The 14,211-nt window shown below is 39.0% G+C and overlaps 2 protein-coding genes across 2 annotated transcripts; both read right to left on the bottom strand.

The window, feature by feature from the left end:
- Positions 1-12,286: 12,286 nt before the first annotated feature.
- Positions 12,287-12,787, bottom strand: LOC138910368 (uncharacterized). Its single transcript, XM_070201604.1, has one exon. It carries the CDS (start codon positions 12,785-12,787, stop codon positions 12,287-12,289), a length of 501 nt encoding a protein of 166 aa, XP_070057705.1.
- Positions 12,788-13,449: 662 nt separating this feature from the next.
- Positions 13,450-13,818, bottom strand: LOC138910363 (uncharacterized). Its single transcript, XM_070201598.1, has one exon. It carries the CDS (start codon positions 13,816-13,818, stop codon positions 13,450-13,452), a length of 369 nt encoding a protein of 122 aa, XP_070057699.1.
- Positions 13,819-14,211: the final 393 nt, after the last annotated feature.

Below are 14,211 nucleotides of genomic sequence, written 5' to 3'. Positions count from 1 at the left end.
GTCGATACAAGGTAGTGCTAGCATCCTCTTAAACATCTAGATCTCCCGTGCTGACTAGAACTAGTGACCTTTCTCCTAAAACTCAATTATAACCTTGTTCATACCACCCCAATCTCACGACTCACCCCCTATATCATGCTACAATACAAAAATGCGAGAATGTTATCATCAACTTTGAATCACGAGTAGGATAAACACACCATCAATAAGAAGCTTTCCTCTTAATTCAATCTAGGATAACATCACAACTATAACAACCCTTCCATACCCATAGAAGATATCAACTTTGGGCTGTAGTAAAAATGATCACGAACTCTTCAAAACCCATTCACATATAACCAAGCCATTCGATCTAAATTCCTCTAAATCAACCAAGTCATATAGACTGTAAACCCAAAAGTACCTCAACATAAAAATACCTGTGTTAAATAACCCTTTAATGAATCTGAAGCTATTTTTTTCATCTTTCTAATACAACAATGTAGAATTAATAATGATATAGAAATACCGTAAGTCTCGGCTTGATCGAATGAAAACCTCTAGTCTTAGTCATACACAGATTCAAAAATTTCTTAGATACCACATATGAATCTTGACTGCACTAATACCATTCTTGTGAGGCACACACTCCGACCAAGCCCCGAATGCATAGCCAAATTGTTACACCCCGAACTTTCAAGTTAGAATTCATCTTAAGTAAATCAATATGAGTCAGAGAATTGAAGGACCTTTACAAAGATTTTGATGGGTTAAAACATGTTTTAAGGAGTATCGTGAGCGTTGGAAGGTTAAGAAGCTAACCAAATCGAAGAAAATAAGTTTCGTCAAATGTCGGGAAGTTGGGAATGTTATAAGCCGCACTTGTGGGGAAAGACTAGGGTGCTTAAGATAATAAGAAGGTAATTTTATAGGTTTTTAATCGTGTGATAGTCGTGTGTTAAGTTTTGAAGCCAAACGAGTTATGAAACAAAGTCGACAAAAGTTATCGCAAGTTACGTTCATTATTTTACTGAATATTTAGGCTAATGTTACTGAGCATTTCTTTCACTGTACTTAGAGTTATGGGATGATCTACCAACAAAATTAAAGATCTACAAGTCTAGTTTCCAAATCATTAAACTATTCATCGATACAACATCAGAATATAGAGATTTTCACATTTTTGCGAGGCCGCGCAAGCAGCTCTAGTTGGGACCCACTTGAGACGGCCACCAACCTTACTTCTTTTAAAAGATTTTTCAGCCTCATTTCGGGTCATTTATCACCCAAAATTCGGCCAAAAGCTCTCCAAAACCATCTTTAACATATCCGAAGATCCCAAGAACAAAAAGCAAGGGAAATTAACTCAAATCATCATCAAAAGTGTTAAAGACTACAAAAGAATGCTTCGATGATGTTGTGGTATGATTGAGGGGTATTGTGAGCTATGTTGAGATGTGGTTTCGAGTTGTAGCTGCTTTTCAATTTATGTATAACATCTTATTGATTGTTCCTAAGGTTAAGCTCGTGTTGGTTGTATTATTTCACTGAAAAATCATAAGATAGCACTTGAAAGAGAATGGGACATGGTTATTGTTTTGGTGGGACTATTGTTTGGCCACATATATGGGTTGTGGTGGCTGGAAATTAAGAGAAATAATTTGATAATGTTGTGCCTACTGTTGTTAAGCTTTTCTAGTTGTTAACTAAGTTTATTGAAGAATAAAATATGAAACACAAGTGATTGACGATTATAATACATATAAGTATGATGTTCTGAAGGTTGTGAACCAATTTATGGGATACGAGTTGGATTCAATTGATGCTTTGTTATTAGTAAAGATGATCTTTTCGCTCAATATGATTGTTAAGATAATCAAACAAGCTCATATTGGATTATATTTATTGTTTTTGCGATTGTTGATTACTGTGGCTGTTGTTGGGATGTTGATGACCCTTAGTGGTCTTTGGGATGTAGTAAAAAATAGGGGAGTTGCTGCCCAATTTTTCGTAAGCTACACGACTAGCAAAATACGATGGTACTGCATTATATGTTGACGACAATTTTGTTTCGCTGGTTATAAAAAGCTAGAGATTGTGTTGAGATTGGTTGAGGAATAAGGAAGAGATCATACATGTAAGTTAAGGCACTTCCTTCTTTCTTTTGGCATGATCTAAAGTGAGATGAACGTAAACGATACGCTATTTCATGAGGGATCTACTCCTAGCAACTAAGGTTGTCCATGTTATTCTTTCCTTATAAAGTTATTCTAAGCAAGCATGTATGATCCTTGAATCCTTTTAAGGTTCATATTGATTTTATGGATGCCCATAATGTTAATCAAAGATGCGACAACCCTATGTCACTCCGAAAGGTGTAGAACGTGTTTCCATGAGTCTAGCATGCATTAAATATATGCATCTATTTTACTCTATCGAGCCACGCTATAGTCGGCCAGGTACGACACTTATTGTGCAGCCATTGATCAGTTAGGTTTTACTGAGCTTTACGTGGCCGGGTACAATTCTACCGAGCTTGATGATGGCTGGGTACGTTTTTACTGAGCCCATTACGGTCGGGTACGATATGATGATGATGATTCCCATAGAGGCGAATGTTTTTAAAAGCTTATGTATATATATGTGTAATGCATTTCATGTCAGTAGCCCTTAGAGCTACTCAGATGTTACAGGTTGTATCTTCTCTATCTCTCTTTACATTACCGTTCATATTTATACTTTCCAGCCTTACATACTATGTACTTTATTCGTACTGATGTCCCTTTTGCCTGGGGACGCTGCGTTTCATGCCCGCTGGTCCCGATAGATAGGTTGACAGTCCTCCTAGTAGGCTATCAATTCAACGGATGGTATTGTTGTACTCCACTTGCTCCAGAGTTGCCTATTTGGTCAGTACGCCTTGGATATATATTAATTGGTATGGCAGGGTCCTGTCCTGACCCTTATGGCATTTATTTTCTCTTAGAGGCTTATAGAAAGATATCATATATATTGTTACTTTTATGGCCTTGTCGACCTATGTTTTGAGTGTACAAATGATCATGTCGGCCTTATAGACCTATATGTCACATGTATATGTTTGTATATCATGTTGGGTCGTCCTATGTAGAGTATTCCCTTATGTTTTATTATGGTTATCTCATGACGGCCCTTCTGGCTCATTTACCCATGATGGTATGATAAGAAACGTACGTTACATTTGTACTCAATTGAGTAAGGAACTGGGTGCCCATCACGGCCCTCCGATTTGGGTTGTGACAACCTTGGTATCAGAGTAGATCTGTTCTAGGGATGCCTATAAGCCGTGTCTAGTAAAGTCTTGTTTATGTGTGTGTTGCGCACCACACTTATAAACAGTAGGTTTCCGGACATTTAAGATTGTTACCTTCCTTTCATATTCTAGATCGCGCGAAAGAGCGGAGTTATAGGGAATCGAGTCAAACGTATGCGTTCATATAGGTTGTACAAAGATATCATTACCTAGAAGAGCTGTGGCTAGCCGAGATGTTAAGGAAGGATTGGGTGGGGGTAGGAGACACACACCCTCTATTGAGACAGATCCGTCTGAGGACCAGGGTGAGTCACTCACTCAGATAGCCCCGATTCCACTAGTACTAAAGGAGCTGAGGGAGGCTCCAACATCATTAACTCTGCGAGTTCCACCACTGACCCTATCTATGTAAGAATAGTAGTACAGGTATTGACGCAGTTTGTAGCCTCTCAAGATTGGAGTCACCCGAGGGCCCCTGATAGTGGTAGAGCCCTTAAAGGATCAGGAAATTCACAACCTAAGGAGTTTAGAGAGCAAGAGTTGTATATATTTCCAAGAGATGATTCTGATGAAGCTATGGGATGGACTAAGAGGGACAAGACAGTTGATGGTGGTAGGTTATAGCAGATTGGGTTTGCGTAGTGACTTGCATGTTATCAGATAAGTAAAGCAATATTAAACAACTAAAGAATGAGGCACGTTAGAGTACAGGAAGTCAAGAATTAAGGATATTTTGTTGAAATTACTTTGAAAGAAACGGGGAGTGAAATGTTGTGAAAGGTTTTTACGAAACCAAATCGAGAAATATGAGTCAATAGGGAAGACTATTAAGGGATGTAGGTTAAGGTATGGAAGTACAATAAGATTCATAGGCAAGTAAGCTATGATATTATAAAGCAGTATGGGCCACGTTTTCATTAAAAATGGTGGATTAATAATTTTATCGGGGACAATCGGAAGGTCAATTTAACCATATAGATGCGAGGTGTTGCTATAGGAGGATGACTTAGGATGAACTAGGACTAAGGTACCGACTAGAGATTCAAATCACTCTCACACTAGCTAGCACTATTGTGATAGAAAGAGTGAATAAGCAGAAGGAGGAAGAGGATTAGTCGGAGAAGAACCATGAAAGAAATTTATTAAGATCTCCTTGACAAGCCAAGTGAATTAAAGTTAAACTCATCCAAAGAAGGCATTCCAGCAAGAACGTATGACTCGCTACATGTAAATTGTTTTAGAGGAAGAAAGGTTACCCATAGAACAATTGTAAATTACTAGGAATACGAACCTAAGGTAGACGGAAAGACGAGTAGGACTTCAAGCGTGAAACATTGAACTTGCTCCAAAGGAAATTGCTAAGATTGAAAAGAGAAGGAAGAACAATCATAACGAGTTAGAAAGGAACCCGAGTATGATGGCTCTTGAAATTAAAGATAGACCATGGTAATGTCTAAATGTTGCAACCATGAGTGATAATTGAGATGACAGCAAGAACAAGGGAGTTAGTACGATAATTTAAGGGAGAAAAAACTAAAGAAGAGAAACCATTAAAGTGGAAATAATAAAGTCGACATCAAGGATAAGACTTAGGATAGACAATAAGGAAAAGAAGGAGTAGAAAGAAGCAGTATGAAGGTAAGCTATTTCACAACGTCAGTTTCTTCTATAAATCGAAACCTAACCGACGAAGAATACGTCAAATGTATACAGTAACAAGAAGATGAAAATCAATATCTAGAACTATATATACAAGGGATTCAGACTGTGTGGGAATTAGATTAGGGTTTCAAAGAAGGAATATCATAATATAAGCCAAATAAGAAGCCATTGACGACAAGGGGCAGTGTGAAAAATAAGGTGGAATAGACAACCAGAATGGTATATATGTTTCACATAAGACGACTTAGAACTAGAATAAAAAGAGCGGAATTAAGATTGTAATGGATGCGTTTAGTCGTAAGTCATGGGTAGTTTGATAAATGAGCAAGCCCAAAAGGAAAAAGGGTTGACTAGAGGTCTTCACCAATTAACAGGTTCAGAATACTCTTGGCAAAATCAGTTAATAAAAATATAATGGCTAGGAATATTGTAGGGTAATCTCTTGTAGATAGAGAAGATTTCCATTTTAGGGAAAGTTAAAAGAAGTACTCGGCAAAAGAAAACTACAACGTTTTTAGTCTATTGAAGGAGGGATCTTGAAATATCATGGCCGATTGCGCATTGGGAGAGAGATTCATTATTCACGCTATTCTACCATCTCGGAATGTCAAAAGTATACCATGATGTCAAAGGATTACATTGGTAAGACGACATGAAAGAAAACCATTGTAGGGTTCGTGGCTTACTATGCAAGTTGCTAATCGGACAAAATAGAATATCAGGAACCTAATGTAATGACACAGAATAAAGTAACCCAATATAGAAATGAGAAGTGATTGGCATAATATTCTTTACAAATATAGCAAGTTCGATTAAACATGGACGACTGGAAAATTACTAAAGATTATGTAAAACAGAAGGGTGCAAAAGGTGGATCGGGTACATAATGTTTCCGCCTCAATTATGGTTACTATTACAGATAACTTCTAAAAGCCGTCTCAAGAAACTTGGGTACATAATATAATTTCAGCAAGTGAAGCGTACCATTCAGATGCTCAAAGACATGTTACAAGCAAAGATGCCAAATTTAACGGAAAGATGGGATGATCAATTACCGACTAATGAGGAGCGCACAACAATAATTATAGTAGTATTTATACATGCGGAAGGATCATAAGGATACATTTTAAACTGCACGAGTAGCTTCTGATAAAGTATGATGCAAAAGGAAATGTAGATTCCCCATAAGACAGTTTGAAAGATATAATTGTTAACATATCAAGTTGTAGAAAAAGTCAGCCTATTTGAAGAGTGTTTGTGCTTAAAAGCATCAGAGATAGAACCCCAAAATACGACGATGAGACTTAACAAAATCTCGAGTTGATAATGAGGCATTCATGAAAACTTCGTTCATGAAGATCATAATAACTTAATGGGATAAGCTAATCAAGACATATGTAAAGCCACATCCAAACTACCCAAAGAAGGGACTAAATGGAATTTTCCCTCAAAATTAGGATCCATTCACCCGGTTATCATATTCTGATATTGAAGAAATGCATTAAATGATATACAAAAAATAAAAGATCGATCTAATGAGAAGATTCTAGTTGCTAGAAATAAATCAAGAATCTATTCTACAGAAGCACATGAGGTTCAGATTACAGAGAACCTATCTTACGAAGAGGTTCTAGTTGCTATTTTAGATCAACTTGTCCACAAGTTGGGGACCAAAAAAGTAACTTCCATAAAGATATCGTGGAGGAATAGGAATGTCGAAAGTAAGAGGTGGGAAGCCATAGAAGAGACTAATTCTAAGTACCCTCAATTGTTTCAGATAGAATAATCTTGACGACTGTAGCTCGATCATGTGTTTTCTTATCCTTTGTTATGTGATTTTGATCAACACTCGTTTTAGGATTAAATGATATTCAGAATTTAAGCGTTACATGGTTTTCAGGAGCAAAATTATTTGGACACAAGGTGTGGGACAATCCTGTTTGCAGAGGAGACTCTATCGAAATTTCCGTAAAGTCCTTAAGAGCTAGTTTCTCCTCTAAGACTCCTTTAAATTCGAGGACGAATATACCAAAGGGGGAAGGGTATTACACCCCAAACTTTCAAGTTAGAATTCATCTTAAGTGAATCAATATGAGTCAGAGAATTGAAGGACCTTTACAAAGTAATTGATGGGTTAAAACAAGTTTTAAGGAGTATCATAAGGGTTGGAAGGTTAAAAAGCTAGTCGAATCGAAGAAAATAAGTTTGATCAAAAGTCGGCAAGTTTGGAATGTTGTAGCTCGTACTTGTGGGGTGAGACTAGGGTACTTGAATCCTATTGAGGTTTATACTGATGGTATGGATGTCCATAATGTTAATTGTAGGTGCGATGACCTTACGTCACCCCGAAAGGTAAAGAATGTGATTCCGCGAGTCCAACATGCATTATATATATGTATTTATTTTACTCTACCGAGCCGCATTATAGTCGGCCGGGTATGACACCTATTGTGTAACCACTGATTTGTTGAGTATTAACGAGATCCATGTGGTCGGATACGATTCTACCGAGCCTGATAATGTTTTTACCGAGCTTATTATGGTCGGGTACGATAGGATGATGATGCCCAAAGAGGAAAATGTTTTTAAAAGCTTATGTATATATATGTATCATGCATTTCATGTCAGTACCCCTTAGAGGTACCCAGCTATTACAGGTTGTATCTTCTCTCTCTCTCTTTACATTATTGTCTTATTTATAATTTCCAGCATTACATACTCGATAATTTATTTGTACTTGCATCCCTTTTGCCCGGGGATGCTGCGTTTCATGCCCGCAGGTCCCGATAGACAAGTTGACGATCCTCCTACTAGGCTATCAGCTCAGTGAAAGGTGTTGGTGCACTCCACTTGCTCCAGCGTTGCCTATTTGATCAGTATGCCTTGGACATGTATTGATTGGTATGGTAGGGCCCTGTCCCGACCCTTATAACGTTTATGTTCTCTTAGAGGCTTGTATAAAGATATCATGTATATGGATACTTGTATGGCCTTGTTGTCCTATGTTTTGAGTGTACATATAATCATGTCAGCTTTATAGGCCCGTATGTCACATGTATAAGTTTGTATATCATGTTGGGTCGTCTTATGTCAAGTATTCCCTTATGTTTTATTCTTGTTATCTTATGACGGCCATTCTGGCTAATTTACCCATGAAGGTATGATAACAAAAATACGTTACATTGGTACTCGGTTGAGTAAGGCACCGGGTGGCCGTCACGGCCCTCCGATTAGGGTCATGACACAAATATGCCGAATAACTAGCGCTTTGATAGCACATGAATACAACAAACGAAGCACCAGAGGAATTCCTTCCTATTGCACATTACATCCACAAAGGATTAACAAATATGAATCATCCCAAGATTTTCATATACCCATAAATTATAGTACATCATACATCCAGCAATTTCCTTGCTCGTGTCATCCCCGAAGTCGTCCTCTTCAAAGTCATAACTGGTCCACAAGCATCTCTAAATCTAGAAACTGATATAACAAATTATAGACACCCCCACTTGGCTCAAAGCCAAAGAACACATCATCTGATATCCCACTATACTGCTTCTTTCTTATATTGCCATGATCTCGTGCAGTCATCCAGCTGAATGTCCTCCTAAGCTCACGCAACACTAGTCATTACACCTTCCAAATCATCTATCTTTGCGGTCATGCCAACTCCCCAAGTGATCCAAACTCTAATTGTAGCACATACATCCCACTGGATAGAAGGAAAGCTCTTCATAGAAACCTCATAAGATCACAAAACCTCACACCTTCTCGTAGGAGATAACCCACATGCTTGGCCTCTAATCGACATCTCTCTATGAACCCACCATGGTCACAACCACTATGCAATCAATTAATCCTCTTGAGTCTGTACTTATCGACGAGATACAACAATTCGCTTCATTCGACAAATGAACAACTGAAATATTAACCAACACATCCACATCTAAGACTAGAGAACACATCGAGGCGTTAATGAAGAATCCATAGCCCCTCGCAGTCCTTCCGCAACATCACAAGCTGTTGGTGCATATCTCAGTCTGAGTACTTAACATCGCACATGAATTGAAAAGAAAGGAACTAAAGATTTAGGCTTCAAGCTGAAACAAGGTTGCACATAAGGAAAGAAAGATGGGAAGTTTCCTAGATGTCACGTAGCCTTCGGAAGATAAGTATGGACGTCATCATACTAACCCGCAAGACTCTACTAAAAACTTTCTCATGACTCATAGGACCTATGAACCTAGAGCTCTGATACTAACTTGTCACGACCCAAAATCCCACCAAGTCGTGATGGCACATAACCCTACCCTCTAGGTAAGCCAAACAATATAAGTTACAACTATAATGACACACCATCAATAGTGATAATAAAAACTGCAAAAGAATTCAGCACAACTATCCCATGGACTAGTAGTACAAGTTATGAGCCATTAAAATTTTGATCTACAAGCTGGCAAAAAGAATAAATATAATATCTATTTGAAATTTACATAAATATAAATGAAGTCATTGTCATGACCCAAAACCACCAACCGGTCATAATGGTGCCTAACTTACTTTCTAGGTAAGCCAAACATAATAAAAGCAAAACAAAAAAAAAAAGAAATACGGAAAATAATACAAGTCTAAAGGCAATAACATAAATAACTGTGTCGATACATATAAATCCCCCATAACTGATAAACACAAAGTCATGAGTTCTGAAAGGGAAATACAAGTCTGGAATACGAAGTAAAATACTATCTGAATGAAAGCAACATTACACAAATGAAAAAATACGCCAAAGACTGCGGTCAAAATGCAGCTCTACCTCGTCTCTCGAAGATAATCACAACAACTAATCACAGTTACTCCTGGCTCGGTCCAACACCTCGATCTACACATTTAAGTGCACAATGTAGTATGAGTTCAACCGTTCGCATGTACTCAGCAAGTATCATATTAAACCTCGGCGAGGTAATAGAGGCAATAATTATCAATGATACTCGCTAATAACCTATACAATTCATGAATCTCACAAGTACACCGCAATAATATCAACAAGTCATGAATCACAGATAAAGCCTCCTAGGTGCATAAATAAAGTAACACGCTTTGTTTACGTTAATCAATCCAACATATAGAGAAGATATTCAAAACAAGGCATGAATACATTCCTGATCTAGCATATAGAGAATATATGCGAATAAAACATGTATACATCCAAGGAAATTACAAGTAGAGAAGAAATGCAATAACCACAAAACATAGAGGCTAGTTTTCCTCATACCGCGTGTACACCATCAAGAGAGAAACATGTGAGGGTGATCCTAGGGGGATGGATCCTTATCCAATATGTTGCACGGACAACTCACGTGTAATATATAACCACCGCACGGACAACTCATGTGCTAACATAACTCACATAGCACGGACCACTCATGTGCTATCAACCCAGTCCATTACACACAAAAAAGCATATACATGAATACATGTACATGAATAATAGATATCAAGTTACATACTCATGGACTGATATAAGTGACATGCTAAAGTGTAGGCTTCTGCAAAGTGTGCTACAATAGTTCAAATCAGTGAACTACACTACAAGAATGGCAATTAACATGTTTGAATAGGAGGTCGACCAATCAACAATCTTTAACATGATTTCATTTGGCTCACTACCCTAAGCATGGATAATACCCCGGTGTACGCACATGGTCTCAATCACCTCACATGCGCCATCCATAGCACAGAGCTATTACTAATAACTCATGCAACTAGTGGCTCAACCAAGTTTATGTAAGATACTTACCTCAAGCAAGCCAAGTCAATACTCAACGAATCCCTTCCCGTGTGAATCAACCTTCGGATGTCTTGAATCTAGCGAAGATAACTTAATATCATCAATAAAGGCCATAGGAAATAACCCCAAACAATAAAGCTTTGATCTTGATTAAATTATGCAAAGTCAACCCAAATATTCTAACCTAGGCCCGCACCTCGAAAAAAGAAAAACTCACAAATCTCGAAGTCCCATTCCAATACGAGTCCAAATCAACCCCGAAATCACCAATTTTCACTCTCCAAAACTTTAGTTAAAAACCACAAATTTCAACCTTTAATTCACATAAACCACATATAATAATCCATGGGTAATCAATATCTAACATAAAAATCAAGTAAAGTGCACTTACCCCTTCAATTGTAGTTAACAATCCATCAAAGAATCGCCTCTAGCCGAGCTTCACAACCCCAAATAATGGAAAATGACCACACCCTCAAAATATTGTAGACTTAACAGCGATTCCGCATTTGCGGACCAAAATATCGCATCTGCAGAAAATCCATCACAGATGTGAAAGTCACTAATCTTCCCGACCAGCCGTTTTTGCGGACACCCAGCCGAATCTGTAAATCCGCTTCTGCCATCCTCCAAGCACATCTGCACATCCGCTTCTGTGGACAATCTCCATATTTGCGAACCTACCCCTACATGGACAAATCACGCACCTGAGAATCCAAGGCCGCATCTGCGCCCAAACTTCCACAGATGCGAAAACACAAGATTCAACAAGTCCACAACAATGCCAACATAATCTGAAATGCCAACATAATACAAACATACTCGAGGCCTCAGGACATAAAAACAACGTCAAAACCATAGATCACACCTCAATTATAGCCTAAGGAACTAATCCAAATTTCCAAATTCACAACTAATGCCGAACATGCCTAAACAACTTGGAATGACCTCAAATTTTGCATATAAGTCCCAATGACATAATTGACCTATTCCAACTCCCGAAATTACAATCCGAGCCCAAAATTAACTCCGTCTTAAATTTATGAACCTTCCAAACCTTTACGTTCCAACTTTCGCCAAATAGAACCAAACAAACCTAAGAAACTCCAAATCAAAATTCGGACAACGACTATGTCAAAAATCACCATACGGACTTTTAGAACCATCAAAACTCCATTTATGGGTTGTCTATACAAAATTCAAACTCCGATCTACTCTTATAACTTAAGCCTCCAACCAAGAGACTAAGTGTCCCGATTCAATCCAAAACTCCCCCGAAACTAAACCAACCGCCCCTTTAAGCCATATAATCACAAATACACATATGTAAAGCATCAAATGTGGGAAACGTGGCTAAAATACTCAAAACGACCAGTCGGGTCGTTACATTCTCCCCCGCTTAGCAAACGTTCATCCTCAAATAAGTCTAGAGTCATACTTGGGGTATCAAAAAGGTAAGGATATCATCTCTGCATCTCATGCTCAGTCTCCGAAGTAGCCTCCTCGACCAACTGACCTCTCCAATGAACCTTCACCTCTATATTCTTCGACCTCAACTTTCAAACTTGTTGGTCCAATATGGCCACCGGAACTATATCATAAATCAAATCCTCATCCAACTGCACCATGATGAAGTCCAATACATGTGAAGCATCTCTATAGTAGCTCTGGAGCATAGAAACGTGAAACACATGGTGGACTCCCGATAACCTAGGTGGCAGGGCCAGTCTGTAGGCCATCTCTCTAACTTTATCTAGCTCCTCAAAAGGACAAATATACCGAGGACTCAACTTGTGCTTCTTCCCGAACCTCATCACACCATTCATGGGTGAAACGCTTAATAGAACCTTCTCTCCCACCATATATGCCACATCACGAGTTTTCCTATCCGCATAACTCTTCTGCCTAGACTGTGTTGTACGAAGTCGCTCCTGAATCAACTTCACCTTCTCCAAAGCATAGTGGATCAAATCAGTGCCTAACAACCTAGCCTTTTCAGGCTCAAACCAACCAACTAGAGAACGACGTCGCCTCCTATATAAGATCTCATACGGAGCCATCTATATACTCGACTGATAGTTGTTGTTGTAGGCAAACTTTACTAATGACAAAAACTAGTCCCACCAACCCCCAAAACCATGACACAACAAGATCTGAATCGTACACTCGGACTGCCCGTCCGTCTGTGGATAGAATTCTGTACTCAGCTCGACCTGTGTGCCCAACTCATGTTGCACTGCTCTCCAAAAATGCAACGTAAACTGAATGACTCGATTCGAGATAAGATACACGGCCGCACCGTGAAAGCAAACAATCTCTCTAAGATAAATCTGAGCTTGCTGCTCTGAAGTATAGGTAGTCATGACTGGAATTAAGTGTGTAGACTTGGTCAGTATATCCACAATGAACCATACCGCATCAAATCTCCTTAAGGTCATGGAAGCTTAACTACAAAATCTAAAGTGATATGCTCCCACTTCCACTTCCGTATATCAAGCCTCTGAAGCAAACCACTCGGTCTCTGATGCTCGTACATCACCTACTGACAATTCAAACACTGATCAACATACTCAATAATATCCTTCTTCATCCTCCGACACTAATAGTGCTGCCTCAAATCGCGGTCCATCTTCAGGGCACCCGGATGAATAGAGTATCACGAACTATGGCTTCCTCAAGTATCAACTCCCGCAATACATCAACATTCAACACAGATCTGCCCCTAAAGCCTCAACACCCCATCATCGCCAATGGTAACCTCCTTAGCGTGACCATGCTTCACGCTGTCCCTAAGGCCAAGCAAGTAGGGATCATCATATTGACCCACCTTGATGTGCTCAAACAAGAACAACCGTGATACAACACAAGTAAGAACCCTACTAGGCTCAGAAATATCCAACCTTACAAACCTGTTGGCGAAATCCGGAACATCCAAAGCTAACGATCTCTCCCCAGCTGGTATAAAAGCAAGACTACCCATGCTCTCTACCTTCCTACTCAAAGCATCGACCACCATATTTGCCTTCCCCGGGTGATAAAGAATGGTAATATCATAGTCCTTTAGTATCTCTAACCACCACCGTTGCCTCATGTTCTAATCCTTAGGTCAGAATAAATGATGGAGACTCTTGTGATCAGTGAACACCTCACAAGACATGCCATAAAGATAGTGTCGCTAAATCTAGAGTGCGTGAACAATGGTTGCTAACTGTAATTTGTGTACTGGGTAGTTCTTCTTATGGGGTTTCAACTGACATGAAGCATAACCAATCACCCTGCCATCCTACATCAACACATACCCAATGCTGATCTATGAAGCATCACAATAGACTGTATAAGAACCTAATCCTGAAGGCAAAACCAGAACTGGAGCGGTTGTTAAGGTAGTCTAGAGCTTCTAAAAGCTCTCCTCATACTCATCAGACCACCTGGATGGGACACCTTTTGCGTCAACTTAGTCGATGGGGCTATGATAGATGAAAAT

The sequence above is a fragment of the Nicotiana tomentosiformis genome, chromosome 1 (assembly GCF_000390325.3).
Source record: "Nicotiana tomentosiformis chromosome 1, ASM39032v3, whole genome shotgun sequence".
NCBI lineage: Eukaryota > Viridiplantae > Streptophyta > Magnoliopsida > Solanales > Solanaceae > Nicotiana > Nicotiana tomentosiformis.
This window is presented reverse-complemented; position numbering and strand designations above follow the sequence as displayed.

Excerpts from the sequence above, each read along its gene's own strand:
- LOC138910368 (XM_070201604.1), bottom strand. The coding sequence starts at position 12,787 with ATGGCTCCGTATGAGATCTTATATAGGAGGCGACGTCGTTCTCTAGTT.
- LOC138910363 (XM_070201598.1), bottom strand. The coding sequence starts at position 13,818 with ATGAGGCAACGGTGGTGGTTAGAGATACTAAAGGACTATGATATTACC.